This window comes from Gadus macrocephalus, chromosome 2 (genome assembly GCF_031168955.1).
Source record: "Gadus macrocephalus chromosome 2, ASM3116895v1".
Classification (NCBI taxonomy): Eukaryota; Metazoa; Chordata; class Actinopteri; order Gadiformes; family Gadidae; genus Gadus; species Gadus macrocephalus.
This window is the reverse complement of record NC_082383.1, coordinates 1,362,694-1,390,193: the sequence shown is the minus strand read 5'-3', so window position 1 is coordinate 1,390,193 and position 27,500 is coordinate 1,362,694. Positions and strand designations below refer to the sequence as shown.

Below are 27,500 nucleotides of genomic sequence, written 5' to 3'. Positions count from 1 at the left end.
CCTCCTCCTCCTCCTCCTCCCCACCTCCTCCTCCTCCTCCTCCCCACCTCTTCCTCCTCCCCCTCCTCCCCACCTCCTCCTCCTCTTCCTCCTCCTCCTCCTCCTCCTCCTCCCCACCTCCTCCTCCTCCCCACCTCCTCCTCCTCCTCCTCTTCCTCTTCCTCTTCCTCCTCCTCCTCCTCCTCCTCCCCCCCCCCCCCAGTAGAGACGGGCGTTGCAGACGGTCCGATGTCTTCCTGACCGTTTGGTCCAACTCATCGGTTTTGAGAACGCCTGGGCTCTGAAAGGCTGAACTGTAATCCGAGTTCACTACAAATGCCCAGACCGGATCCGCTCTCGCGCCGCCAGGCTCTGCTCCCCGGCCTCTTACCAGACCCACTCACGCCCGCCTTAATCACGCCACCTCCCTTAAGGATCATTAAACGGGGCTAACGCATAGCACGTGAATTATTCATCCCCTCAGAAGCTCAGAGAGGCTCGCCTCGCGCGTCCTGCGCGTCCTCCCGGCGGATACCAGTACGGTCAACGTCTCCCCTTGTGTCTCCCCGCAGCTCTCCCAGGCCGCGGCCAGCGTGGACAACCACGCCCCCACGCCGGGCTCCGTGGCGGACGCCAGCTCCCAGCAGGCGCTGCCCGACATGGTCACCACGGAGACGCGGGCGGAGCCCAGGGAGGACGGCACCGGAGGCTCGGGCAAGAAGCAGATGGACATCAAGAGCGAGGTAGAGAGACGTGACGAGAACTCCTGGGGGAACACAGTGGATGGACTTCCACACCTTACATGGAAAATTCACATTCAGGGCTTTTAGCAAACGCTTTTATCCAAAGCGACTTACATTAAGTACATTTGTCCGAAGAAAGAGAAACAATATATCGCTGTCGGTACTGTAGAGATGTTCATAGAAACAAGTGCTAAGCATTGACACTGGCTAGGTTAACCCATTCCCTCTCTACTGCATGATAGCTAGGCTAAGACTCTACACAGGGTAAGTACTATTTTTCAGTGCCAGGACGTACGACACACAATAAGTGCGTATATTAAGAATCAAAACGTAATACCAATACTAGTCAGAATACTCAACTTATACTTTTTCGGTGTCAGTTGTTCTTATCTTTTACATCTTTACAGATCTGATAAAGTATCAGAATTACAGCATGATCCGGGTTCAAAGGGGCAACCTCTTCGTCAAGATCTAGAAACGGAGACACAGTAATCACGGCTGCTCGAACCATTGAAATAACCAAACCCATGACCGCAGTCTCTGCACGCCCTCCATCCACCAAAGTGTTCCCCGTCTCCAGGCCTCGTGTCGTTAGTCGCCCCCCCCCCCCCGTGGAGAAGCCAATGCGCTTCACACCCAAGCCCCCAGTACCCCTAAACATCCATAAGCCGACCGTGTCCATACTGTAAGTGTCCCCAGGCTGGTAACGGCGTCCCTGTGTCGCAGCCCCAGCACGAGGAGGTGGACCGGAAGCCCCTGCCGGTGAAGAAGGAGGAGGCGCTGGAGGCCAAGCAGGAGCCCATGGACACGGAGGACACCAAGCCCCTGGTGAAGGTGGAGCCCAAGGAGGAGGGGGAGGACGGCACCAACGGAACCTCCGCCGCACAGAACCGCAGGAAAAGTAGGAACCGAAACCGCCCTGAGAAACAAAATACGTCTTCTGTGACTTTTGCTTCTTGTAAATCATTTTTTAGTGCGACCTTTGCAACGTCAACATTTTGGAAGAGATGTTAATGTTGTTTACAATGAAGTCACTCCGATTTTTTTGATACATACACACGTAATCAGACGTATCCATTTTGTAGGACCTCATTTGAAATAAAGTCTCATTTCAGAAGATGCCTGAACATGCAATGAACAAAAACAAACACAAAATGGCCCCTTCTCATTTTGCATTTGATTTATAATTGAATGGACACGATATCACAGTAAACACCGACACAATATGTGGTAGACATGTAGCACGGTCAGCACCTGGGAGGGTCTGTAAAGCCCTCTAACGGCGCCCCTTGACCTCCCGCTCTGCAGTCTTCAAGCCGGAGGAGCTGAGGCAGGCCCTGATGCCCACCCTGGAGTCTCTCTACCGCCAGGACCCCGAGTCCCTGCCCTTCAGACAGCCGGTCGACCCCATGCTGCTGGGCATCCCCGTGAGTGGACCCACCACCACCACCACCACCACCATCACCGCCTTCACCACCACGTTTTCATTTCAGGATGCACAGCCAATTTCAGAGCAGCGATTCCTTTTATGTTATGGATTTAGAGGATATATATCTCCCGTTTTTGGTTCCATTATGTGAAGTTTGGTCTAATTTTGTACTTGATAATTAAACTAATGCATTTTCGTGGCATCACATGACATCCGTAGTCAGACATGAGGATACGTTGTCTATAATCCTGTAGAGGTTTCTTTCATAGATCATCATTTCTGATAAGCATGCATCCATAACCCCCCCCCCCAACATGTATTTCACGGCCTCATCCCTCCCCCCTCCCCTCCCTCCAGGACTACTTTGACATCGTGAAGACCCCCATGGACCTGTCCACCATCAAGCGCAAGCTGGACACGGGCCAGTTCCAGGAGCCCTGGCAGTACGTGGACGACGTGTGGCTCATGTTCAACAACGCCTGGCTGTACAACCGCAAGACGTCCCGCGTCTACAAGTACTGCTCCAAGCTGGCCGAGGTGTTCGAGTCGGAGATCGACCCCGTCATGCAGGGCCTGGGCTACTGCTGCGGCCGGAAGGTGAGCGAGGGGGGAGAGAGGGGGGGAGAGGGGGGCTGGGGGAGGCAGAGAGAGGGGGTAAGAGGGGCGGACATGTGTCCTAGTTGTTGTAAAGGTAGTGGTTGAAAGGGAAAATGTTGTTAAAGGGTAGGTGACCCCCCCCCCCCCCCCCCCCTGTGGGAGCAAGGGGAACTTCCGCCTACGAGGGAAAGAAAGCAATCGGAGCAGTCGTGACGAGATGCTAGTGAAGGACGTGGGAAATACACACTGTCGGGTTCCGTAGGAGCAAGAGCGAGGGGTGTGGTCAAGGCAAGGGGCGTGGTCAAGGCAAGGGGCGTGGTCAAGGCAAGGGGCGTGGTCAACACACGCGCCTGCTCGGGCAGAGCGTGCAGCCGATGGAGAACGGTCGCTCTGGGAAAGCATTTTTAGCGGAACGTACCAGACTTTCACACAACTTTGTACATTTTTGTCAAAATAATCACAGATGGTCAGACACTCCAGAGTGTGTGGGAAAAGAAATACAAAAATCCTACACTCGGTGTGTAGAATTTTTTATTTTTTTTTGTAATTGTCCATTGCATGTCCAGGCAACTTCTGAAATTACACTTTATTACAAATTAGATCCCACAAAATGCATAGATCTGATTATGTGTGTGTATATACACAAAATCAGACTAAATCAAACAGCGTTATCTCTAAACAATGTGGCTGGAGGGACTCCATTCAGTCATAGTTCTGCTGAATCAGCGGGGATATATTTACCACCGTCCCGATAAGAAACACAAACACGCTGTAGGATTTAGAAAACCGCTCCAAATGTCAGTGTCGTTTGCACGGAAACTCCTGGGGCAAATGATCCCCTTAAACAGTGGCTAGGGGAGCGCGGCTCATGGGACTGCACACTTGGTTTGAACGGCTGAATGAACCCCTGTTTGTCCTGGTTGTCTCCGCAGTACGAGTTCTCGCCTCAGACCCTCTGCTGTTATGGCAAGCAGCTGTGCACCATCTCGAGGGACGGCACCTACTTCAGCTACCAGAACAGGTCAGTGCGCCCGCAGAGCCGCCGGACGTCTGGGCAGGGGTCCGTGGGCATCATTATAGCAATTAGTGTTTATGTGCAAAACAGGCAAACGCTGGGTTCCAGGCTGAACTCCAGCTCAGAAGCTCCCCCTGGTGTTGAGAGAGGGCGACTGCATTCTAATCTTTCCCCAGAAATATTAACTATTTAATCCGTACCGTAGTGACTGCTGCTGAAATGAAGAATTAAAACACGTGGGCTTTATTATGGATGTCATTTAACGTAATAAAAAAATGTTTAGTTTTAATTAGTATTCGTTATTTTTTGTTTTTCGGTCCTTGACCAAATCAGTTTGCAGTTGGTTTTAATAATCATTTTTCCTCGGAGCCTTGGCAATAAGAGCTTAACGATTAAACCACCAACATCCAAAACATAATTGACCCTCCATGATTGAATTCCTACATGCAATCACTTACTTAATTAACACGGTGTGTTACGATCATTGCAGTTATTTTTTGTTACACACTGTATCTATAATTTAATTATTGTTTCACCCATTCCCTCGTCTGTGTGTCTGACCGTGACGGCATCCTGCCCCCACATACGTGACTCACCTGTGTGTGCGTGTGTCTGTGTCTGTCACCTCATGTTCACCTCCCTCGCTCTGCCTTTCGGTTCCCCCTACTATGTTCCATCCCCCCCCGCCCCCCCGTTCCGTCCCCCTCCACCCCCCCTCGTTCCGCCTCTGTCGGCCCCGGCGTGGCGGTACTGCCACCGTGGGTGTGTCCGCAGCTCACCCCAACATGGCCTTTTCTCGCCCACAGGTACCACTTCTGCGAGAAGTGCTTCAACGAGATCCAGGGCAACAGCGTAACCCTGGGCGACGACCCCGCGCAGCCCCAGACGTGAGTTGCCCCCCCCCCCCCCCCCCCCCCCGACGCAAGGCCAGGCCCGCTGCCGTCTGCTGATTGGTTAAAAATCAGCGGCTTCGGTTTTTCCCTCGCCATGTGTCACACAACACGCCCATCAATTACAATTACCTGCGTTCCACCTGAGGGCGGAGTCGTACACGCACTTTGCTCACTTGTCTTTCGTTTTAATCTTGTGTTTTAAAACATTGTGTCGGCCGTCCTGTTCTCTGTCTAGAATGATTTCAAAAGAGCAGTTTGAGAAGAAGAAGAACGACTCGCTGGACCCTGAACCGTAAGTACCAACACTAGCTAGGACTTTGTGAAGGGGAGTGTGGCGATGTGGCTCAGGAGGTAGAGCGGATAGGCTGGTAAGCGGAGGGTCGCTAGTTCGATCCCCGGCTCCTCCTAGCTGAGTGCCGAGGTGTCCCTGAGCAAGTCGCCTCACCCTCACTGCTCCCGACCAGCTGGCTGTCGCCTCGCATGGTCGACACCGCCGTCGGTGTGTGCATGTGTGCATGAATGGGTGAATGTTAGGCCGTATTGTAAAGCGCTTTGAGTGGCCACTGGGGAGAAAAGCGCTGCATAAATGCAGTCACTTTAACATTTACCATTGTCCTCCCAGGTTTGTAGAATGTAAAGACTGCGGGAGGAAGATGCACCAGATCTGTGTGCTGCACTATGACGTCATCTGGCCCTCGGGGTAAGTCTCTTTATGAGTCCACTTCTTCTTGCTTTATGTGTTCTTACGACCCCCCCCCCTGAAGCCCCCTCTCTCTCTCTCTCTGTCTCCGTCTCCCTCTCTGAGACCCACTATTCATATTTATTTTTGCCGTATTGTCTTCCAGCTTCATCTGTGACAACTGCCTCAAGAAGTCCACCAAGACGAGAAAAGACAACAAGTTTTCAGCCAAAAGTAAGCTGCCGTGCGTCCGAACATCACGTCCGCTCGCTCTCCGTGATAGACGGACGGAGACATCGAGTGTGGATACCGTGGAGGCTGAGGTCAAAGCAACGCAAGACCTCTTCACCGTTGTCTTCATCTGTCTGTTGCCACGCTGCAATCCCTGATTCAAGATGGGATCAACTTTATCGTCCCAAAGGAAATTAATTTTGGACTCAGCGTCTACTCTATCAAACAGTCTGTACAAAACAAGCGGACGGTGGAAAGCAAACAACATTAAAAGCAAACGATTGATTTAAAAATTATCAATAAAGATAGAATAACGATTTGACCCGAGTAAAGAGGGTGGCTTCAGCATCGACGGGCTTTAAAGAACACCAAACTCCTCCGCAGCTGTTAAATGTCATTAATCTGTTCCGCCGTCCCCCCCCCCGTCCTTCCAGGGTTGCAGACGACGCGCCTGGGCACTTACATCGAGGACCGGGTGAACAAGTACCTGAAGCGGCAGAACCACCCGGAGGCGGGCGAGGTGTTCGTCCGGGTGGTGGCCAGCTCGGACAAACACACGGAGGTGAAACCTGGCATGAAGTCCAGGTAGGTCCAGTCGTCAGCCGGGGCGGTCCCTGGTTCTGTAGTGATGAAGTGTGTGCTTCGCCGTGGGTGCCGTGGGTACCGTTCCGCAGTTGTAAAGTGAAAAATCAACAAGATTTTAGAGCAAACCCAAAAATGTTCCCTCCCTCCGCACGTTGCTCTACCGTGGAGGAGTGTTGTGTGATTGACAGGCAAGAAGGTTTTTCCCAAGCCGATCAGGGAAGAAATGCCCTAACATCTATAATGGGTCATACAGAAGCAGGTGTAGTCAGCTGGAAACATGAAGATTTCCACAGTGCATGGCTGATGGATGTTGCATTTTCCCTCAAATGACGCTCATTTGACGCTAAAAGTCTGACCTACAGCGCTTGGATTCTCATTGTTATTTGCCAGTGAAACCTTGCCCTGCTGGCCTTGTGGATGACCGGGTTCATGTGTTCTGTTGGGCCGTAGGTTTGTGGACTCGGGCGAGATGATGGAGACCTTCCCTTACAGAACCAAAGCACTTTTTGCGTTTGAGGAGATCGACGGGGTGGACGTGTGCTTCTTCGGCATGCACGTCCAAGAGTACGGCTCGGAGTGTCCCTTCCCAAACACCAGGTACACACACACACACACACACACACACACACACACACACACACACACACACACACACACACACACACACACACACACACACACACACCGAGACCCCCTGAAGGGGGTCACGAGCAGCACAGTCAGAGACTGATTGCACCAATGTGCAAAACCGAGAGATACAGGAAGTCTTGCATACCAGCTGCTACAAGGTTTTACAATGCACAAAAATAACTTTGCATTTTTTTTTATTAATATTTATTTTATTTTTAACTTATTAAGTATAGAAGCTATCTGAGGAAATGCGTGGTGTTATTTCTGTCTTGAAGCTGGAGTGTCACTGTTATTTCCTGTAAAGGATTATTAAAGGATCCATTTATATCTATCTTTCTTCAAGCTCCTCCTTGCTTGTATACGTACGCAGTGTTTACCTGCCGAGCACACACCTCTTATGACCCTCCCCTTTCTCTCCCTCTGCGCAGACGGGTTTACATCTCATACCTCGACAGCATTCACTTCTTCAAGCCCCGTCTCCTGAGGACAGCCGTCTACCACGAGATCCTAATAGGCTACCTGGAGTATGTCAAGAAGCTGGGGTAGGTGTTGGCCTGCAGCGCCTTTACACACAAAAGCCCCCCCCGAGCTCTCACTGCTGGGGGCCTGCAACGGGTTTCTCCTCTGCAAGTGTGGAGGAATTGCAGTGGATCCTTAGTTAGGCATTGTTGTAAAAACTTCTCCTCCTCCACCTCTTCCTCCTCCCCCACCTCTCCTACTTCTCCTTCCTCCTCCTCCTCCTCCACCTCTTCTACCTCCACCTCTCCTACATCTCCTCCTCCTCCTCCTCCACCTCTTCTATTCCTCCTTCCTCCACCTCCTCCTCCACCTCTTCTACCTCCTCCACCTCCACCTCTTCTTCCTCTTCCTCTTCTCCTCCTCTTCCTCTCCTCTTCCTCTTCCTCTCCTCTTCCTCTTCTCCTCCTCCTCCACCTCTTCTACTCCTCCTTCCTCCACCTCCACCTCTTCTACCTCCACCTCCACCTCTTCTTCTTCCTCTTCTTCTTTCTCCTCCTCTTCCTCTTCTCCTCCTCTTCCTCTCCTCCTCCTCCTTCTCCTCCTCTTCCTCTCCTCTTCCTCTTCCTCCTCCTCCTCCTGCTCCTCCTCCTCCTCCCCCTCCTCCTCCTCCTCCTCCCCCTCCTCCTCCTCTTCCTCCTCCTCTTCCTCTTCCTCTTCCTCTTCCTCCTCCTCTTCTCTTCCTCCTCCTGCTCCTGCTCCTGCTCATGCTCCTCTTCCTCTCCTCTTCCTCTTCCTCTTCCTCTCCTCCTCCTCCTCCTCTTCCTCCCCCTCCTCCTCCTCCAGGTATGTGTTCGGTCACATCTGGGCCTGCCCTCCCAGCGAAGGCGATGACTACATCTTCCACTGCCACCCCATGGACCAGAAGATCCCCAAGCCCAAGAGGCTGCAGGAGTGGTACAGGAAGATGCTGGACAAGGCCTTCGCTGAGAGGATCCTGCACGATTACAAGGTCAGCACGACTCCCTGTGACCGGGAAGCTGGTCAATCAGGAGCACGCCCTGAGGACGCTAATATTGTCATCTAATGTTTTTCTGCTTGTTTCTATACTATACGGAAAAGGCCAATATATTGGGATAGATTGATAGATGGAAAGATAGAGATGGATAGATGGTTAGATACTTTATTCATCCCCATGGGGAAATTCAGGTATCCAGTAGCTCACGAAGTCAGTCAACAGATGGTACGGTTGGCAAACAACAAAATGGACAAACAGTAAAAGCACTCAAATAAGAAAAAAGAAAAACTTAGAAGTGTTGCCCACATCGGGTGCCGTAATGGATTCAGTGTTTTGGAATAACTCCTGAGCACTAAGGTTGACTCCATAAACCCCGGCCCAGCCAGGCTTGGGTTTGAAGTTTGAAGTTTGAAGTTTATTTATTTCACAAAGGGACAAAGTATATATGTTTTTGATAAAATTGTAAATACACAGGATTATAGCCAAAGGCTAAAGGCAGATGGTCCCTAAATAAATGAGAAAAAAATGAATAAAATAAAACAAATCAGAGTAAAACATCATAATAGCCGACAGATCAGCAGCGGTGGACAAATGACTAATGATCCAGCTAGTGACAACGGGTTTGATTTTCCAGCAGCCGTTTTCTAAGATGGAAGATGAGGTGAGAGTTGATAGTTTGCGTAGTGACCTTGATGTAGAGTTCCAGGTATTGGTTGCTCTATAGGCCAGAACTGCCTGGCCAAGGGCCCTTCTCCTAAAGGGAACAGCGCATTACCTCTGGAGGGATTAACAGGGCCGCTTGGCCGGTGGTCCCCCCTGGTCCGGGGGTCCCCCCTGGTCCGGGTCCTCCCGTGGTCCTGGTCCACCCTGGTCCTGGTCCCCCCTGGTCCTGGTCCCCCTGGTCCTGGTCCCCCCTGGTCCTGGTCCCCCCTGGTCCAGGTTCCCCCTGGCCCTGGTCCCCCTGGTCCTGGTCCCCCTGGTCCTGGTCCTGGTCCGGGGGTCCCTCCTGGTCCGGGTCCTCCCGTGGTCCTGGTCCTGGTCCCCCCTGGTCCAGGTTCGTCCTGGTCCTGGTCCCCCTGGTCCTGGTCCCCCTGGTCCTGGTCCCCCTGGTCCTGGTCCCCCCTGGTCCTGGTCCGGGGGTCCCCCCTGGTCCGGGTCCTCCCGTGGTCCTGGTCCAGGGTCCCCCTGGTCCTGGTCCCCCTGGTCCTGGTCCTAACCCGCTTGTCTCTCTGTGTGCTCTCAGGACATTTGTAAGCAGGCCACGGAGGACCGGCTGACCAGCGCCAACGAGCTGCCCTACTTCGAGGGCGACTTCTGGCCCAACGTCCTGGAGGAGAGCATCAAGGAGCTGGAGCAGGAGGAGGAGGAGCGCAAGAGGGAGGAGAACAGCACCTCCTGCGAGACCCCCGAGGTGAGGAGGAGGGGGAGGGAAAAGGGGGAGGATGTGTGTAGAAAATGTTTGCGTGTTTTCTATACAAACGCACACCCTAAACACACACTCTATACACACTCTCTATACGAACACACAAGGAGGGGAGGAAAAAGGGGAGGATTTGTGTTGGGAACGTTTGTGTGTTTTCTATACAAACGCACACCCTAAACACACAATCTATACACACTCTCTATACGAACACACAAGGAGGGGAGGAAAAAGGGAAGGTTTCGGCCAGTAAACATTTGGGTGATTTCTACTACAAACGCACGCACAAAGATTTTGACTTAAAGTCAAAATCTTTAAATTCTAATTATCTTTAAGTTTCAATTTTTCCCTGTTTTTTTATGGTTCGTTAGCATGTCCCGTTTAGCTCCACACCTTTAGCAGCCTGTTAGCCGTAGGTTCGTATTCAAGTCTTTTTTTATCTCTTGACGTCATGCGCTTCTACCTCCATCCTCCAGGGGGCGCAGGCGGAGAGCAAGAACGCCAAGAAGAAAAACAATAAGAAGACCAATAAGAACAAGAGCAGCGTGAGCCGGGCCAATAAGAAGAAGCCGGGCATGCCCAACGTGGCCAATGACCTGTCCCAGAAGCTCTACGCCAACATGGAGAAACACAAGGAGGTGAGCGGAGCCAAACAACGATCATTCAGCCTGAGTAATGAGTGATTGATGTGTGGACCTCTATGACGTGTAAAGCGGCACGTGGCTCAGGAGGTGGAGCGGGTTGACCGGTAACCCGAAGGTTGCTAGTCCGATCCCCGGCTCCTCCTAGCTGAAGTGTCGAGGTGTCCCCGAGCGAGGCACCTCACCCTAACACCTCCCGACGAGCTGGCTGTCGCCTTGCATGGTTGACACCGCCGTCGGTGTGTGCATGAATGGGTGAATGTCAGGCAACTCTTTGAGGGGCCCCTGGTTAGGAAAGCGCTGTATAAATGAGGTACATTTACCTTTTACCATTTAAAGCAAGAGGACTTTATTGGTTTGTCCCACTCAGTCACGGTAGAGGCCTGATAAGCCTCCTTAACATAATTGCTTCTTGCTTGACGTGTTTATTTTTAAATAAATATTTAGTTTTTCAACCTAAAAGTTGATATATGGCTTTGAACCCGTCCTATACCCTTATATGGACATGTCCTGCTGTTGCCTGGGAAATAGGGCTGAACGATTTGGGGAAATAATCGAATTGCGATTATTTTGACCAATATTGCGATTGCGATTTTTATAATTTATTAACTTCCTTAAGTTGTGTGTTATTCACTAAAAGAGAAATAAATCATTCTTTAGTATGACCAACACAACATTGGAAGCAGTCAACATAAAAACTGTTCTTTCCTTTAGGCCAGGCTGATGTGTTGGGATTAATTTATATTATAAACTTCTTTATTTAACTATTGAATTGTAAAATAAAAATAAATGAATCGTACTGATTTCCAGTCATGAACTGTAACAATTCACTTTATTTTTTTGTTTGTTTTTTTATCGCAGCCTTTGCGATGTGCATAATATGCATTATATTATATCGCAATTTAGATTTGAATTCGATGAATCGTTCAGCCCTACTGGGCTACGTGCCTAATCCATCCGTCTCCTCCCCTCAGGTGTTCTTCGTGATCCACCTCCACGCCGGGCCCCTGGTCAACACCCTCCCCCCCATCATGGACCCCGACCCGCTGCTGAGCAACGACCTGATGGACGGCCGCGACGCCTTCCTCACGCTGGCCCGCGACAAGCACTGGGAGTTCAGCTCGCTGCGGCGCTGCAAGTGGAGCTCCATGTGCATGCTGGTGGAGCTGCACAACCAGGGCCAGGACCGCTTCGTGTACACCTGCAACGAGTGCAAGAACCACGTGGAGACGCGCTGGCACTGCACCGTCTGCGAGGTGAGGGGGTGGGGGTGGAGGGTGGGGGGCAGGGTGGGTGTGTGTCGGGGGGGGGAGGGTGTGTGTGTTTGTGTGTGTCGGGGTGTGTGTGTGTGTCTCACCAATGGGACTTGCATAAGCAGAGGTGCACAGTCAAGTATTTAACAGCACAAAAAAACTAAATTAGCTTGAGGAACCAGACTGGGCAGCGTTGAATCAGCGATGTAGTCGCAGAGCAGTACCCAAGCTCCCAGTGCAATGCGTTCCCTCGGGCATGTGTGTCTAACCGGCATCGTGTGTCCTTCTCCCCCACCGCCCCCTCCACCCCCCAGGACTTCGACCTGTGCATCAACTGCCACGGCATCAAGGGCCACGAGCACAAGATGGTCAAGTGGGGCCTGGGCCTGGACGACGACAGCAACAACCCCAGCGGCGAGGCCTCCAAGAGCCCCCAGGAGAGCCGGCGTCTGAGCATCCAGCGCTGCATCCAGTCGCTGGTGCACGCCTGCCAGTGCCGCAACGCCAACTGCTCGCTGCCGTCCTGCCAGAAGATGAAGCGGGTGGTGCAGCACACCAAGAGCTGCAAGCGCAAGACCAACGCGGGCTGCCCCGTGTGCAAGCAGCTGATCGCCCTGTGCTGCTACCACGCCAAGCACTGCCAGGAGAACAAGTGTCCCGTCCCCTTCTGCCTCAACATCAAGCAGAAGCTCCGGCAGCAGCAGCTGCAGCACCGGCTGCAGCAGGCCCAGATGATGCGGCGCAGGATGGCCTCCATGGCGGGCAGTCGCATGCCCCTCCCTTCCCCGCCGTCCTCGTCCACGCCGGGCACGCCCACCTCGGGGCAGCAGCCCAACACGCCCCAGACGCCCCAGCCCCTCCCCAGCCAGGCCCCTCAGCAGCAGCAACAGCAGCAACAGGGGCAGCCGCAACAACAACAACAGCAGACCCCCAACGCGGCCGTCATGGCCTCGGGCTTCCCCAACAACGGGCGGCTCAGCCAGCCCTCCACGCCCGGCCCTCAGGGCAAGCCGGGGCCCCAGTCGTCCCCGCTGCATCAGCAGCAGTCGCCGCTGCACAACATGGCCCCCCAAGTCCAGCAGCAGCAGCAGCAGCAGCAGCAGCAGCAGCTGCAGCTGCAGCAGCAGCAGCTGCAGCTGCAGCTGCAGCAACAGCAGCAGCTGCTGCAACAGAGCCCCCAGCAGCCGCAGGCCCTGATGGCCGCCCACAAGGTGGCCAAGCAGATCGAGATGGTGGCCAAGGCCAAGCAGCAGCAGCAGCAGAACTTCGCCATGAACGGCGTGCCGCTCGCCCACCCCCGCATGGGCGGCCCCATGGGCGGCCAGATGCAGATGATGCAGGGGCCACGGGGTCCCCAGGTGATGCAGCAGAGCCCGTGGGGCCCCGGCGTGCCGAGCCCCATGCAGACGGCGCAGGGCCCGCAGCTCCAGGGGCCCCCCCAGCAGGGCCACATGGTCCCCCAGCAGGGGCCGGGCTCCCAGATGGCCCTGCAGCAGGGCCCGCTGATGCAGAGGCCCATGATGCCCCTGCAGCAGGGGCTGCAGATGCCCGGGGCCATGCCCCCGGGGCCCTCCGGGCCGGGCCTGACGCCCCAGCAGCAGGGCATGCCCCGCGGCGTCCCGGGCAACATCGCGCCCAGCGCCCTGCAGGACCTCCTGCGCACGCTCAAGTCGCCCAGCTCGCCGCAGCAGCAGCAGCAGGTCCTCAACATCCTCAAGTCCAACCCCCACCTCATGGCGGCCTTCATCAAGCAGCGGACGGCCAAGTACCAGGCCACCCAGCCCCAGGGGCCGGGGCCGGGGCAGCAGCAGGGCCCGCCCCAGCAGAGCCCCCAGCAGGCCATGATGGGCCCCCAGGCCGGCATGCAGGCCATGGCCGCCATGCAGCAGGCCCACGCGCTGAGGCCCGGGATGCCCGCCCAGCAGCAGCCGCCGCCGCCTCAGCAGCAGCAGCAGCAGGCGCCGCAGCAGGCGGGCCCCCAGGGCATGACCCCCATGGGCCTCCAGGGGCAGATGATGAGTGCCGCTCAGAACGGCAACCAGCAGGCGGCCGCCCAGTACCGCAGGCACCTGCTCCGCATGCAGCAGCAGCAGCAGCAGCAGCAGCAGCAGCAGGGAGGCATGCCGCAGGGCCACAGTCAGTTCCCCCAGCAGCAGCAGCAGCAGCCGGGCCCTCCCAGCTACTCGCAGCTCCGCATGCAGCAGCAGCAGCAGCAGCAGCTTGCCATGCAGGCCGCAGTAGGGCCCGGGGGCCAGCTCCCTCCCATGGCCCAGATGGGGCAGCCGGGCATGAGCATAGACGCCCAGAGCCTCCACCAACACCTCCTGCAGCAGCAGCAGCAGCAGCAGCAGCAGCAGCAGATGCTCAAGCAGCAGCAGCAGCAGCAGCAGCAGCAGCAGATGGGCTCCCCGGCGCAACAGGCCAACGCCATGAGCCCCCAGCCCCACATGCTCCAGGGCCCGCCCCAGGGGGGCCCCCACCTGCCCGGCCAGGCCATGACCAACGCCCTGGGGAACCAGGTGCGGTCTCCGGCGCCCGTGCAGTCGCCCTGCCCCCCCTCGCAGCAGCAGCAGCAGCCCCATTCCAGCCCGTCGCCGCGGATGCAGCCGCACCCCTCGCCGCACCCCGGCCTGGGCGGGCCCATGGCGGGCTCCATGGAGCAGGGACACATGGGGACGGCGGAGCAGAGCGCCATGCTGGCCCAGCTCAACCCCCCCAACCGGGGGGGGCTGGGCAGTGACATGGGGATGGGGAGCGATACCACGGGGGACACGCTGGAGAAGTACGTCGAAGGATTGTAGCATTGCTTGGTGGAAGATTTAAAAAACAATTGGCCTTGATTGCGTGTTTCCATCCAAGAACCTTTTTTTTTGTACTTATGTAAAAAGTTGAAAGGAATACAGAGAAATTAGTCGAGAGGCCTAAGGACTGTGAACGTTTCATTCAAACCAAGGGACTGCTTTATTCTTCCTGCGACACGAGGAGGGGTTTAAATAATTGCTGTTTAAAAAAAAGAGGACAATTAAACACAAAGAATATATTTTTTGGTTCAGACCAGGCCACAAGAGTATGTTGTTCTGGTCGATGTGTTTTAATTTGGTTGTTTTCCATTTCTTTACGATCTGGTGTTGACTTCCTATTTTTTTTTTTTTATGAAACTTCTCAAAACAAAAATCTAGTTTTGTTTTTTTTTGGTTCTTTTGTACCTCTGGAAAAATTACTAGCGTTTTTTGTGTTGAGAAGACTGTAAATGAGTTTGTCTGGGAACTTTTTTTGCCAGGTTTCACCTCTTTCTCCCTTTCTTTGCCCCCCTGGCTAATTTATTCTAATATTCAATTTTTCAAAAAGGACACGTCTTTGGGAAAGTTAGACTTTGTGTCCTGTTTGCAGAGATTACGGGAGGTTTAACACGTTTGTATAGAACCTGGGACTTTTTGCACACGCACCGAAACACGACATGGCAGGTGTGTGGTGTGTGGGGGGGATGGGATGACCAGCGCTGCGTGTTCATCCACTGGTGCGGGGGTGTTCAATAAACTGGAATGGGCCCAGTGCTTTTGTCTTGAAACGTTAAACTTTCTTTGTTCCTTCATTTAAAAAAGAAAAGAAAATTCTCATGAAGTCCTGAACCTCTTTTGCCTGTGGTGGGATATACTTGTTTTACTGCTGATTTTAGTTCAGAGAGTTCTTTGCAACCGTTTTTCTCTTGCATTAAACATTGTTGAACTGTTCTCTAATGTAAATCATGCAGATAGACAATACTGTAAATATCCAGAAATTAAGAATGAAATCACTGTACAAACTGGTTAAAATGGCTCATTTCTTACTTATATACCATATTGTTAAATAAACCTGTGTGCAACAGATACTGCCTATGGGTTTCATTGCTACGACGCATTGTTCGCAAGAACCGCAAATGTTTACACCAAATACTACGTATTGACTGCAATAATCACGATAACCAAGAAACTATGTTGCAAATTGAGAAAAATTCTCAAGATAGACTTTAATTTGGTTTCATAACAAAAATAATCGGAACTACGTAGTTTCTACTTTTCTTCTCAGGCATCGCACTAGACACCCCGGTGACGACATCACGACGCGCTGACGCTGGGTCTTGCGACTGCCTGCCGCTCCGTCGCAGAATCGCTTCAGCGTGTGGACTAGGTCAAACCTCCTCCTGATGCCAACATGTCTCGCTGTCTCAAATTGTTTAAGTTCGCCTTGGGAACCCCTCAAAGAGTCAACTCCAGACTTCTGTCATCTAACCGGGGGCTCAGTAACGTCAGTCGGATAGCCAGCAGGTCACTGTCCGGAGGTAAGGAGGTGTTAGAGCAGAAGTAGCAGTATAATAATAAATAACTGCAATTGTATGAAGGACATGATAACCAATCATGATCATGCATTTAATATCCGCCTGACGGACCTCACTGTCATTCATGTTTATTAATATTAAGTGCTCCGACCATGCAGCTCAGCTGACGTAACATTACACCATTGATGATAACTGGTAATGCATAACGTACAAGCTGCTGTAACGTAGACCAAGCAGCTGGAACGTAGACCATGGCACCCCGCAAGATCGCTAACCACACTGATCATAAACCGCGTATACCTTGTCTAAAACATATTTGCCGTCATTAGATGCCCATCTAAGACAGCATCAGCAGCCTTTGGGCGCCCGACCCAGGCTATGGAGACCGCAGCAGCTGGGGTTGACTCAGACCAGCTACTACAGCACCCAGGAGGCGGAGAAGGATGAGAAAATCCCCGAAGAGGAGCCTCTCCACACCATCATCAATGACACAGAGAACGTGAAAGGTAAAAACTAATGCGATATGGAGGTTGTATAATGAACTCTACATCAGCGTTCAGACCAGGTAACACAATTCCCTGACCTGCCGTCCATTTAGGTGACTTCTCCAAACACGAGTTTCAGGCTGAGACGAAGAAGCTGCTGGACATTGTCGCCAGGTCTCTCTACTCTGAGAAGGAGGTCAGTGTGTGTTTGTTAAACGTTTTCATTCTGTTTCCAACACCCCAAATGTTGCTTAATGTGGAGAGATGATTGAATCCTCATTGTATTCTCGTGAGCCCAAGTCAACCTCGGGTCCCCTCCGTGTGTGTGCTGCAGGTCTTCATCCGGGAGCTGATCTCCAACGGCAGCGATGCGCTGGAGAAGCTGCGTCACAAGCTGATCACCGGGGGGGGCGACACGGCACCCATGGAGATCCACCTGCAGACGGACTCCGAGAAGCGCACCTTCACCATCCAGGTATCCTCACGCCGGTAGCGGGGTCACTGGTCGTGGTGTGTGGTTCTGTCGTTGGTGTCCTGATTGAGGTGAAGTGGGTGACGGGGATTTTGAAGATATTATTTGATTGTGTTCTTTTGGTATCGTCTTACTCGCAGTTTTAACAAGTGCACTACAGGTGTGGCGGGCACAGATTTGGTTTTTGACTGCTTTACTTCCTATTTGTGTCGAAACCAGCCGCAACACTGAAATAACGGGTATTGTAAAATAGGAAAGCCTTAGCTTGCCTCCTGGTGGTGAAAAGTTGAACTACACTAATAAATCATGATTCTCTTTTAATCTGACTGTAATGGGGATTTTTATATACGAGCATCCACTGTTTCCCCATTCCAGGACACCGGCGTGGGGATGAACCAGGAGGATCTGGTGGCCAACCTGGGAACCATCGCCCGCTCCGGCTCCAAGGTAGATTGTTTACTTTGTTGTTTTGTTGTTTTCTTTATTTTTAACCTTTGACTGGCTGTCAAAGACTCCCACATGGGGCTGTGGCGTGTGAGCAGACGGTAACGTGCCCCGTGTCGTTGTGTTCTCCGCGGCCCCGCAGGCGTTCCTGGACGAGCTTCAGAACCAGGCGGAGGCCAGCAGCAGCATCATCGGCCAGTTCGGTGTGGGCTTCTACTCGGCCTTCATGGTGGCCGACCGTGTGGACGTCTACTCCCAGGCCGCCGAGCCCGGAGCGCCCGGATACAAGTGGTCCTCCGACGGGTGAGAGAGGGGGGGGAGGGAGGGAGGGAGGGAGGGAGGGAGGGAGAGATTTTATTTCAACGTGGTAATAAGAGAGCCCGTTGTCTAGACAAGAAAGGTAAACATAATACCTCGGTTAGTTAACTTGCACTTACATTTGATGCGTGTTTGTTTCATCCTGTTGGACGCTAGCTGCAGCGCCTTAACTTCCCCACAGGGATGGAAGTAGTGTCAGTCTGTCTGTTTCTGCCTCCGTCTGTCCAAAGTATAAATGGGATCTTTATTCATCTCCGTTTTGTATGTCTATTTGTCTGCTTGATGTTTGTATATTTTGTGTGTGTGATGTTTGTCTTTGTGCGTGGTGTTAATTTGCATTGTGCGTCGTAGTTATTTGTGTGTAATGTGTCTGTAATGTTAATTAGTGTGTTACGAACGTAACGTTCAAGTGTGTCCAATGTGTGTGCGCCCCCAGCTCCGGGGTGTTTGAGATCGCGGAGGCCAGTGGCGTCAGGCAGGGGACCAAGATCGTTCTGCACCTCAAGGACGACTGCAAGGAGTTCTCCACGGAAGACCGAGTGAAAGGTACGCCCGCCTGACCCCTGAAGGGTCCCTCGCAGCACTGCGCCGACCCCACGGCGTCACAGAGCAACGGGCGGTCCCTTCCCTTCTGTGTTCTGAGTGTGTTTGTTGTGGTTGTGTGGCAGACGTGGTGACCAAGTACAGCAACTTCGTCAGCTTCCCCATTTTCCTGAACGGACGCAGGCTGAACACTCTGCAGGTGAGGCATGAAACGATAGTCCACCTTGTCCGGTTAATCCGTAATAAATACGCTTCACATGCTTCAAAGCGAACTAACTGAGATCTAGCGCTCACATCCGACTCCTGATTCAGCCGCTTGATATGAAGCACAGTTTTCTGTCTGGGTTGTCACGTCAAAAAATTGACATTCGAATCCGAAATAGATAAATTTTTCTAAATTGGTAACCGTGAAAGGATTAGTCTACTACAGGATGCATGCAGCTATGAAGTTGTCTGTGCATTAAGTCCTGAGTCTCTCTCCTTCTCCCTCTCTGTGTGTCTGTCTCTCTCTCTCTCTCTCTCTCTCTCTCTCTCTCTCTCTGTCTCTGTCTCTGTCTCTGTCTCTGTCTCTGTCTCTGTCTCTCTCTCTCTCTCTCTCTCTCTCTCTCTCTCTCTCTCTCTCCGTGTCTCTCTCTCTCTCTCTCTGTCTCTCTCTCTGTCTCTGTCTCTGTCTCTGTCTCTCTCTCTCTCTCTCTCTCTCTCTCTCTCTCTCTCTCTCTCCGTGTCTCTCTCTGTCTCTGTCTCTGTCTCTCTCTCTCTCTCTCTCTCTCTCTCTCTCCGTGTCTCTCTCTCTCTCTCTCTCTCTCTCTCTCTCTCTCTCTCTCTCTGTCTCTGTCTCTGTCTCTCTCTCTCTCTCTCTCTCTCTCTCTCTCTCTCTCTCTCTCTCTCTCTCTGTCTCTCTCTCTGTCTCTGTCTCTGTCTCTGTCTCTGTCTCTGTCTCTGTCTCTGTCTCTCTCTCTCTCTCTCTCTCTCTCTCTCTCTCTCCCTCTCTCTGTCTCTGTCTCTGTCTCTGTCTCTCTCTCTCTCTCTCTCTCTCTCTCTCTCTCTCTGTCTCTGTCTCTGTCTCTCTCTCTCTCTCTCTCTCTCTCTCTCTCTCTCTCTCTCTCTCTCTCTCCCCCTCCCTCTCTCTCTCTCTCTCTCTCTCTCTCTCTCCGTGTCTCTCTCTCTCTCTCTGCAGGCCCTGTGGATGATGGAGCCCAAGGAGATCAGCGAGTGGCAGCACGAGGAGTTCTACCGCTACGTGGCGGGGGCCTACGACAAGCCGCGCTACACCCTGCACTACCGCGCCGACGCCCCCGTCAACATCCGCAGCGTCTTCTACGTCCCCGACGTGGTGAGGTGCTCTCCGCTGACTCACCTGAGGGGGGGGCCCCAACACTGACTCACCTGAGGGGGGGGCCCCGACGCTGACTCACCTGTATACCTGGGGGGGGGGGGGCACGCTGACTCACCTGTATACCTGTGGGGGGGGGGGGGGGCCCAACGCTGACTCACCTGTATACCTGTGAGGGGGGGGGCCCACACTGACTCACCTGTATACCTGGGGGGGGGGGCCCAACGCTGACTCACCTGTATACCTGTGAGGGGGGGGGGGGGGGGGGCCACGCTGACTCACCTGTATACCTGTGGGGGAACGGAACTCCATGCTGAAAGGAACTGGGTTCATCCTCAATGCCCAGCCTACCTGTTGGCATCTTAGAGAGCCCTAAGCCCTACCTGCTGCTTTGTGAGTTTCTGCTGAATCCCTCAAGGCGGGGTCATGTGCGCGGGTCTTTTCCTGTTGATAAAGATCAGTCTCATGTGGTGACCGTGTCTCCTTTCCCCGTGTGCAGAAGCCCAGCATGTTCGACGTGAGCCGCGAGATGGGCTCCAGCGTGTCACTGTACAGCCGCAAGGTGCTGATCCAGACGAAGGCCACCGAGATCCTGCCCAAGTGGCTGCGCTTCCTCCGAGGTGTGTGTGTGTGCATGCGTGTGTGTATGCGTGTGCGTGCGTGCGTGGTTCACATTAAACCATCTCTCGCATTCTGTTTAGCTCCTGGATAAATATAAACCACCAGGTGGCTTTGTCATTGATTCACACATAGTTAACCGTTTGTTCACTTTAGTGCTACAACTGTGTGACCTTTTTAACTAAGCTGTGTGTGTGTGTGTGTGTGTGTGTGTGTGTGTGTGTGTGTGTGTGTGTGTGTGTGTGTGTGTGTGTGTGTGTGTGTGTGTGTGTGTGTGTGTGTGTGTGTGTGTGTGTGTGTGTGTGTGTGTGTGTGTTGCAGGTGTGGTGGACAGTGAGGACATCCCGTTGAACCTGAGCAGAGAGCTTCTGCAGGAGAGCGCCCTCATCAGGTAGAACAGAGCGCCTGCTGCTTTCCGAAGCTACTGTGGAATACTGTGATTCGACAGGGTACAATTATAATCACTGCGACGTGGGGGCTGTCTCTGGACACAGAGACGAGGTTTCACACCGTCTCTGTGTCCTTCAGCGGTCACACACATGTGCATTTATCCCACACAAACTCAGCAGTTCTTACTCTGAGCTGTTCCGTCTTGTACTACGCAGAACAATCTTCAATATGGTACAGATACCAAGTATTGACATTATCGTTCACTCGGTATTGTTGACCAAATGCAGGTAACGCTGTATCGTGTGGGGGAACAATACGGTTTATAGGGAGCACCCTGAGCCCACCGTGGTTATCAAAGCCAAATGCAGCGCTTTGATTCGGTTGGCCAGTAGTGTCCGTGCGAACAAACCATTTTCGTTTGAAGTACATCAGAACCGGGACACTACTTGTACCTCCCTGTAAGCATAAAGACGTTCATTATCCTGACTGATGCGTCTCCCTCCCGGCCCCTCCGACAGGAAGCTGCGTGACGTCCTGCAGCAGAGGATCATCCGCTTCCTGCTCGACCAGAGCAGGAAGGAGCCGGAGAAGTACGCCCGGTTCTTTGAGGACTACGGCCTCTTCATGAGGGAGGGCATCGTCACCACGCACGAGCAGGACGTCAAGGTGCGCCCGGCCTCCGGCCACTCCCAGAGGCTGCTGGGTAGTCTAGTGGTTTGGGAGGGGAGGGACTGAGGTTCGGGAACCTGAAACAAAGGTTTTCGGTGCGAAGCCCGGAGCGAAGCCCCGAACGTTCATTTCAGGGTTTGACGCCCTAACTCCCTACGTCTACGTGGTGAATCCCCTGAACCTCGTGTTGTAACCCTTACCTGCTCATTAATGACCTCTTCAGCCGAATCTTAAAGGGTGTGTTGCTCGTCACTTTAGGAACAGTTCAGATTAACGACTCAATGGTTTGTGTTCGAAAACCTTTTTAAAGGGCGTTTTGAATTTCTTTTTGAAAAACATGCAATTAAAATGTACCACATAATCAGAGAATAAAATGAGCAAAGTCCAATCTCGGAGACGACTTTGACCAGCGAGAAGCTCCTAGTCTTTGGAGAGCGACTTTTGCAGCCTGTGCTTCCGTCGGTCCTGAGCGTGCGCCTACATCTCCACCCCCCCGTGTGCAGGAGGACATCGCCAAGCTGCTGCGCTTCGACTCGTCTGCGCTGCCGGCTGGCCAGCAGACCAACCTGATGGAGTACTCCTCCCGCATGATCGCCGGCACGCGCAACATCTACTACCTGTGTGCCCCCAACCGCCACCTGGCCGAGCACTCGCCCTACTACGAGGCCATGAAGCAGAAGGACATGGAGGTGAGGCCCGCACATTATTGACAGGTTTTGACTTTTATTATGTCGTTTCTTACTCACTACCGCCTCCTTACTTTATCTCCTTACTGCCCTGAGTTGACCTCTGTTCTACCTCTGTCCTTGTTGTCCTGACTTTGACCTTTTCTTGGTCTGTCCAACTCTTAAATAGCCATTCCAGCCTAATTGGACGTTTGTGAGATTAGTCGTTGTTCTTTTTAAACATATTTTGTTTGCTTCCCATAAGTTAGGGGTGGGATCCACGTAGTGTCCGAACTATCTGATCAATGTTAACTAACTTTAATAGATAAATAGAAGTAAATAATAATGCAGAGACAGGGTAAATGAGCGGCTCAAATTGGAAGTAGAGCAAGCAAACGCCCCAAACCCATCATCTATCCTGTGAGCGCGCCATGTGAACTCTGAGGCAACGCTAAACGGATCAGAACAGCCCTAAAAAGGTTCTTGGTTGTTTTGGGCTCCAAGCGGTATATATTTCCCCAACCTGGAAAATAATTGTAGCTGAGCATTGTGACCCTGTCCCATAGTCCGGACCCTTTCCTTGCCCCTAACCTGTGGTGTCTGGGCGGGGTCAGGTGCTGTTCTGCTACGAGCAGTTTGACGAGCTCACGCTGCTCCACCTCAAAGAGTTTGACAAGAAGAAGCTCATCTCCGTGGAAACGGACATCGTGGTGGACCACTACAAGGAGGAGAAGTTCCAGGACAGCAAGCCCGGTAAGATGCGTGCACACACACACACACGCACACGCACACGCACATGCACATACGCACACACACACAGAGAACAGCTTGTAGTCAGTCTTCTCCTATGGTCAGAGAGAAGGGTTCCTTAATAGGGTAGCTACTTTCTGTGTTGCATTACTGCCCCCTGCTGGACTGTCTCTCTGCCATATCCTAGCATTGCTTTTCCATGTTTGAACGAGCACAAGACGGAAATGTCTCTGAATGTAGCAGCATGTTTGAATAGTGTAGCGTAAATAATCGGTGCCTGCAATGTTATTCCTGTAATTGACCAGGAACTATGTGTGACAAGGGCCCTACAGTCCATTAATACATGCTAATTAGGAGGTGTGTTCACAGTTGTTATATCTCCCTCTACTGTGTGATTACACGTTGAGACAGTCGCACAGACATACCTTGAGAAGAGGTTGCGACATTGTTGTCTGGCGAAGAGGGATTCAGACAAAGCGCGCAGAAGCATGTCAAGGCCTTCACTGATCCTCCGTCTGTGTCATCGTCTTCCTCCCCCCCCCTCCCTGGCCCTCCTCTCCCCCCTCTCCCTTTAACTCCCCCACCCTCTCATGTAACTCTCCCTGGCCCTCGTCCCCCCCCTCTCTCCCAGTCACTGACCGTTCCCAGTCACTGACCGTTCCCAGTCACTGACCGTTCCCTCTCCCAGTCACTGACCGTTCCCAGTCACTGACCGTTCCCAGTCACTGACCGTTCCCAGTCACTGACCGTTCCCTCTCCCAGTCACTGACCGTTCCCAGTCACTGACCGTTCCCTCTCCCAGTCACTGACCGTTCCCAGTCACTGACCGTTCCCAGTCACTGACCGTTCCCTCTCCCAGTCACTGACCGTTCCCTCTCCTCTCCCCCTCCCCAGCGTCGGAGCGTCTGTCGGAGGACCAGGCGGAGGACCTGATGGCGTGGATGAGGAACTCTCTGGGCTCCAGGGTCACCACCATCAAGGTGAGCGGGGAGCCCCAGCAGGGGACGCCCCAGCAGGGCTGAGCTAACAGCGCTCACCGCTTCCTCTCTGGTTGGACAACAAGGCCGAGGAATGGGAAATATGAAACAATGCAATGTCATGATGAGTACTGGGATTTCGTCACACACACTTTAACAATCTAACTAACCCTTCATGACGTGGGACATTTTAAAGTACGGTGTCTGGCTCCTAACTAATTGTTCTCTTCATCTCCTCATCGTAATTAATTGTAACTTATATTTTGATTAATATTTTTATATTTTAACTATAAAACTATAAATCTTCTTTTTACGTCGATAGAATACCATTCAAAGTGATAAATGATCTTATTGAATTATAAGTAATATAGGGTTAACCCGAACCGCTATGCTAATGCTATATAATAATGCTCATTACTGCATTGACTAGACTGTTGCCCCCCCCCCCACCCAACCCTCTCTCGCCAGGTGACCCCCCGCCTGGACACCCACCCCGCCATGATCACGGTGCTGGAGATGGGGGCTGCTCGCCACTTCCTCCGCACCCAGCAGATGGCTCGCACCGTGGAGGAGCGAGCGCAGATCCTCCAACCCACCCTGGAGATCAACGCTGGGTAGGAGAGGGGGGTTTAAACCAGGCCTTACTCTGGGGAGGGGTTAGACCCTACAACCCACCCTGGAGATCAACGCTGGGTAGGAGAGGGGGGTTTAAACCAGGCCTTACTCTGGGGAGGGGTTAGACCCTACAACCCACCCTGGAGATCAACGCTGGGTAGGAGAGGGGGGTTTAAACCAGGCCTTACTCTGGGGGGAGGGTTAGACCCTACAACCCACCCTGGAGATCAACGCTGGGTAGGAGAGGGGGGTTTAAACCAGGCCTTACTCTGGGGAGGGGTTAGACCCTACAACCCACCCTGGAGATCAACGCTGGGTAGGAGAGGAGGGTTTAAACCAGGCCTTACTCTGGGGTGGGGTTAGACCCTACAACCCACCCTGGAGATCAACGCTGGGTAGGAGAGGAGGGTTTAAACCAGGCCTTACTCTGGGGGGGGGTTAGACCCTACAACCCACCCTGGAGATCAGGCTTAACTATTTGACTTGTTTGTACTGGATGAAATTGACTGATCAGTGACGGTTCGCGTGTGTATTTCCTTGGGCATCGTTATTGTCCAAAGAAATACTAAAATCTGTAGTAGTGAGGACCGCACGCTCATCAGTGTAAGCTAAACTGACTTTAGTCATCTCTGAGAGAAATTGAAGACAAAACGCACATTTAGTGTTCCTTTATCGCCAGGTTGGTTTGTGGTCCATATTTTTTTTTCAATATATTTTATAAGATGGTATGCAATAAAAATAATTGTGTCTGATTTAAACCAAGTGCCGGGCTCGGACCCAGTGACCATAACATGTCCTCACTGGCTCCTCTCCTGGTTGTAGACACGTCCTCATCAAGAAGATGCACGCGCTGAAGGACAGCGACTCAGAGCTGGCTGGACTGCTCCTGGAACAGGTAGAGACCCCCTCTTCAGACCCTCTCGGGGCACCCCTCTCTGCACCTCTACGTGCCTTCCACTTCTCCTGCTCACCTTGGGTTCCTCCTACGTCCCTCAGATCTACGACAACGCCATGATCGCCGCCGGGCTCAACGACGACCCCAGGCCCATGATCGCACGCCTCAACGACCTCCTGACCCGGGCCCTGGACAAGCACTGAGACCCCGCAGCAACCACAGACACACAGCGCCAGGGCTGCAAGGCAGTGGCCTGAATAGACTGAAGCGGGAATAGAAGCGTGTCCCATTCCCAGGCAGCCCCCCCCCCCCCCCCCCCCCTCCTGCTTGGGAAAGAGACTTGTATTCTACTCATTAAAGCTCAAGAAGAAGAACGGATGCTGAAATGGGAGAGGGGAGGAGTTCACTGCTAAAGCCCGTCCCCAAAACTTCTGTGCATTATTTATGGTTTGTGTTCCTGTGCAGGTTTGGAGTCCCAAGCTAAATCTAAAACCTTGTATCGTTCGGACCGATGATGGAACTGTAACGTTTTATGCGTTTCGATCAATTCTAATCTTCAAAAAAGTTCATTTTTCCATGTGGGTTTCCATTTTGTATTTTTATTTAAAATATAACATTTGTACATGATCATCTTCAGTCTTAGGAAACTATAAACTCGCCCAGTGCACAACGACGTAAAGATTATGAGCCAATGTACGAGTAGACTCTCCGAGCCTGATGGAAACCAGGCTCTTGATCCGGTCGTGCTCATCGACCTAACTTACAGTCGGGGGTTGTTGGAGTCCGGTGAAGCTGTACGGTGAATAAATCATTCATGAGACTCTTCATCTTATGTTTCCCACCAAGAATGCGTTTGTACTTGACTGTCGTTAAGTTCCACTACAGGAAGCACAAATTAAACTCGGTCTAAACAAGTACGGCCTTGCTATGGCTCCCGGTCGCCACGTGAATTAGTGCTGCGTCATGTCGTCTTCACAGGTTGATTAGTGGAAGCGGCCCGGCGGAGCATCTTGCCGTGTGGACGTGTAGTTTAAAAAAGTTGAAGTTAAAAAGACTACAAAACGACTGCAAGCGTTCCTGTGAAGTGGTGATTTGTTCCGTGGCGTTTACGCACTAGCGTCCGCCGCTGCCGACCACGCCACGGCTCCTGTGGCTCTGCGATGCCCTCGGTCTCCCGTCAGCCCCTGGCCCACACCAGAGACCTCCCTCCCCCCCCCCCCCCCCCCCCATCAGGAGAGCTTGTCGATGTTGGCCAGGAAGCGTTGAGCCCACCACTCATCCAGGTCGATGGGCACGAAGTCTGGGGAAGGGAAAGGTCTCAGGTCATCCATTCATGTATACAATAGAATGTATACATCCCGTGTTTACATTAACATTCATCAAGACATGTCCACATTTAGGATACATTAAAACTATTTTTGTCTGAAAACATTCCACCAGAATTAAACTATCCAACACGGGCATCTTTAAAATGAGGATTTAGGACAGAAATCACAGCCTGCCTGTTTGGGCAGCTCAGGCTAAAACGCAATAGCATGTTATTTAGATTTACATTTAGCTGACTCTAATCGGGCGGGCGGCAGAAGCTCAGGAGGTAGAGCGGGTTGGCTGGTAACCTGAAGGTTGTTGGTTCGAGCTGAGTGTCGAGGTGTTCTTGAGCAAGGCACCTAACTGACTGTTGGCTCCCGACGAGCTGGCTGTCGCCTTCTGTGGTTGACTCCGCCGTCGGTGTGTGAATGTGAGGCAATATTGTAAAGGCGCTTTGGTGGGCCAATGGTTAGATGCAATCCATTTACATTTATCCAAACTGACTTCAGTTCATCCACACATTCCCACTCTGCCGGTGGACCTTGCCAGCTCGTCGGGAGCAGTTAGGTGTGTGTAGGTTACGTGTACGACTATGAGGAGGAGCCGGTACTCACTGTCCATTGCTGGGGGCCGGGCTCGCCGCTCTCCTGGTAGAGGACGGCCTCCTGGGCCCCGCGAGGCCCCGGGCTGGGCCCTTCCTCCAGCTGCTGAGCCACCTCCCGCCAGCTGCCAAAACAATCAGGAGCACCCACACCGTGACTCCTCCAATCACACGCTACGAGGCTGCGGTCAGCCCTCAGCGCAACGGCAATTAGGCTCTGATTTGGCTGATTTTGGTTGTCAGGCAGTGGCAACCTCCACATGATGTTATGGTGGTGCAGGGCTTGTTCATCAGAATGCATCATGGGATTTGTTTGTTGGCGGGATGCTGCCATTTTGAGAGAACTCTCGAGAGTTCTATTTATCCTGAATAAATGTAAATGAACTTTATTCCAGGATAATTAAAAATTTGTTCCGTCAGGTCTCGCACAAGAAACATTTGCAGTTTCAAACACTACAATGTCAATCATAATGATGAACATTTTTACAATTAATAACTAAACAACTACTACTACTTCATTGCTACTAGCATAC

At 52.6% G+C, this 27,500-nt stretch overlaps 2 protein-coding genes across 2 annotated transcripts in view; both read left to right on the top strand.

Moving 5' to 3' along the window:
• Positions 1 to 15,435, top strand: part of crebbpb (CREB binding protein b) — a 42,524-nt gene extending 27,089 nt beyond the window's left edge. The window contains 17 exon segments of the mRNA XM_060069464.1: positions 552 to 722; positions 1,449 to 1,623; positions 2,031 to 2,149; positions 2,509 to 2,748; positions 3,681 to 3,769; positions 4,570 to 4,650; positions 4,892 to 4,948; positions 5,279 to 5,356; positions 5,502 to 5,569; positions 6,001 to 6,151; positions 6,602 to 6,748; positions 7,210 to 7,323; positions 8,084 to 8,249; positions 9,499 to 9,666; positions 10,152 to 10,313; positions 11,291 to 11,572; positions 11,884 to 15,435. Of these exon segments, the coding sequence (XP_059925447.1) occupies positions 552 to 722; positions 1,449 to 1,623; positions 2,031 to 2,149; positions 2,509 to 2,748; positions 3,681 to 3,769; positions 4,570 to 4,650; positions 4,892 to 4,948; positions 5,279 to 5,356; positions 5,502 to 5,569; positions 6,001 to 6,151; positions 6,602 to 6,748; positions 7,210 to 7,323; positions 8,084 to 8,249; positions 9,499 to 9,666; positions 10,152 to 10,313; positions 11,291 to 11,572; positions 11,884 to 14,370 (4,755 nt within the window). The 3' untranslated portion in view covers positions 14,371 to 15,435.
• A 223-nt stretch (positions 15,436 to 15,658) lies between these two features.
• Positions 15,659 to 25,885, top strand: trap1 (TNF receptor-associated protein 1). Its single transcript, XM_060068449.1, has 18 exons — positions 15,659 to 15,887; positions 16,214 to 16,390; positions 16,483 to 16,565; positions 16,704 to 16,844; positions 17,217 to 17,288; positions 17,428 to 17,588; positions 18,040 to 18,149; positions 18,272 to 18,345; positions 19,324 to 19,479; positions 19,979 to 20,099; positions 20,419 to 20,488; positions 21,006 to 21,153; positions 21,660 to 21,845; positions 22,436 to 22,574; positions 23,466 to 23,551; positions 24,017 to 24,162; positions 24,986 to 25,058; positions 25,160 to 25,885. Exons 1-18 carry the CDS (start codon positions 15,761 to 15,763, stop codon positions 25,259 to 25,261), a joined length of 2,172 nt encoding a protein of 723 aa, XP_059924432.1. The 5' UTR covers positions 15,659 to 15,760; the 3' UTR covers positions 25,262 to 25,885.
• Positions 25,886 to 27,500: the final 1,615 nt, after the last annotated feature.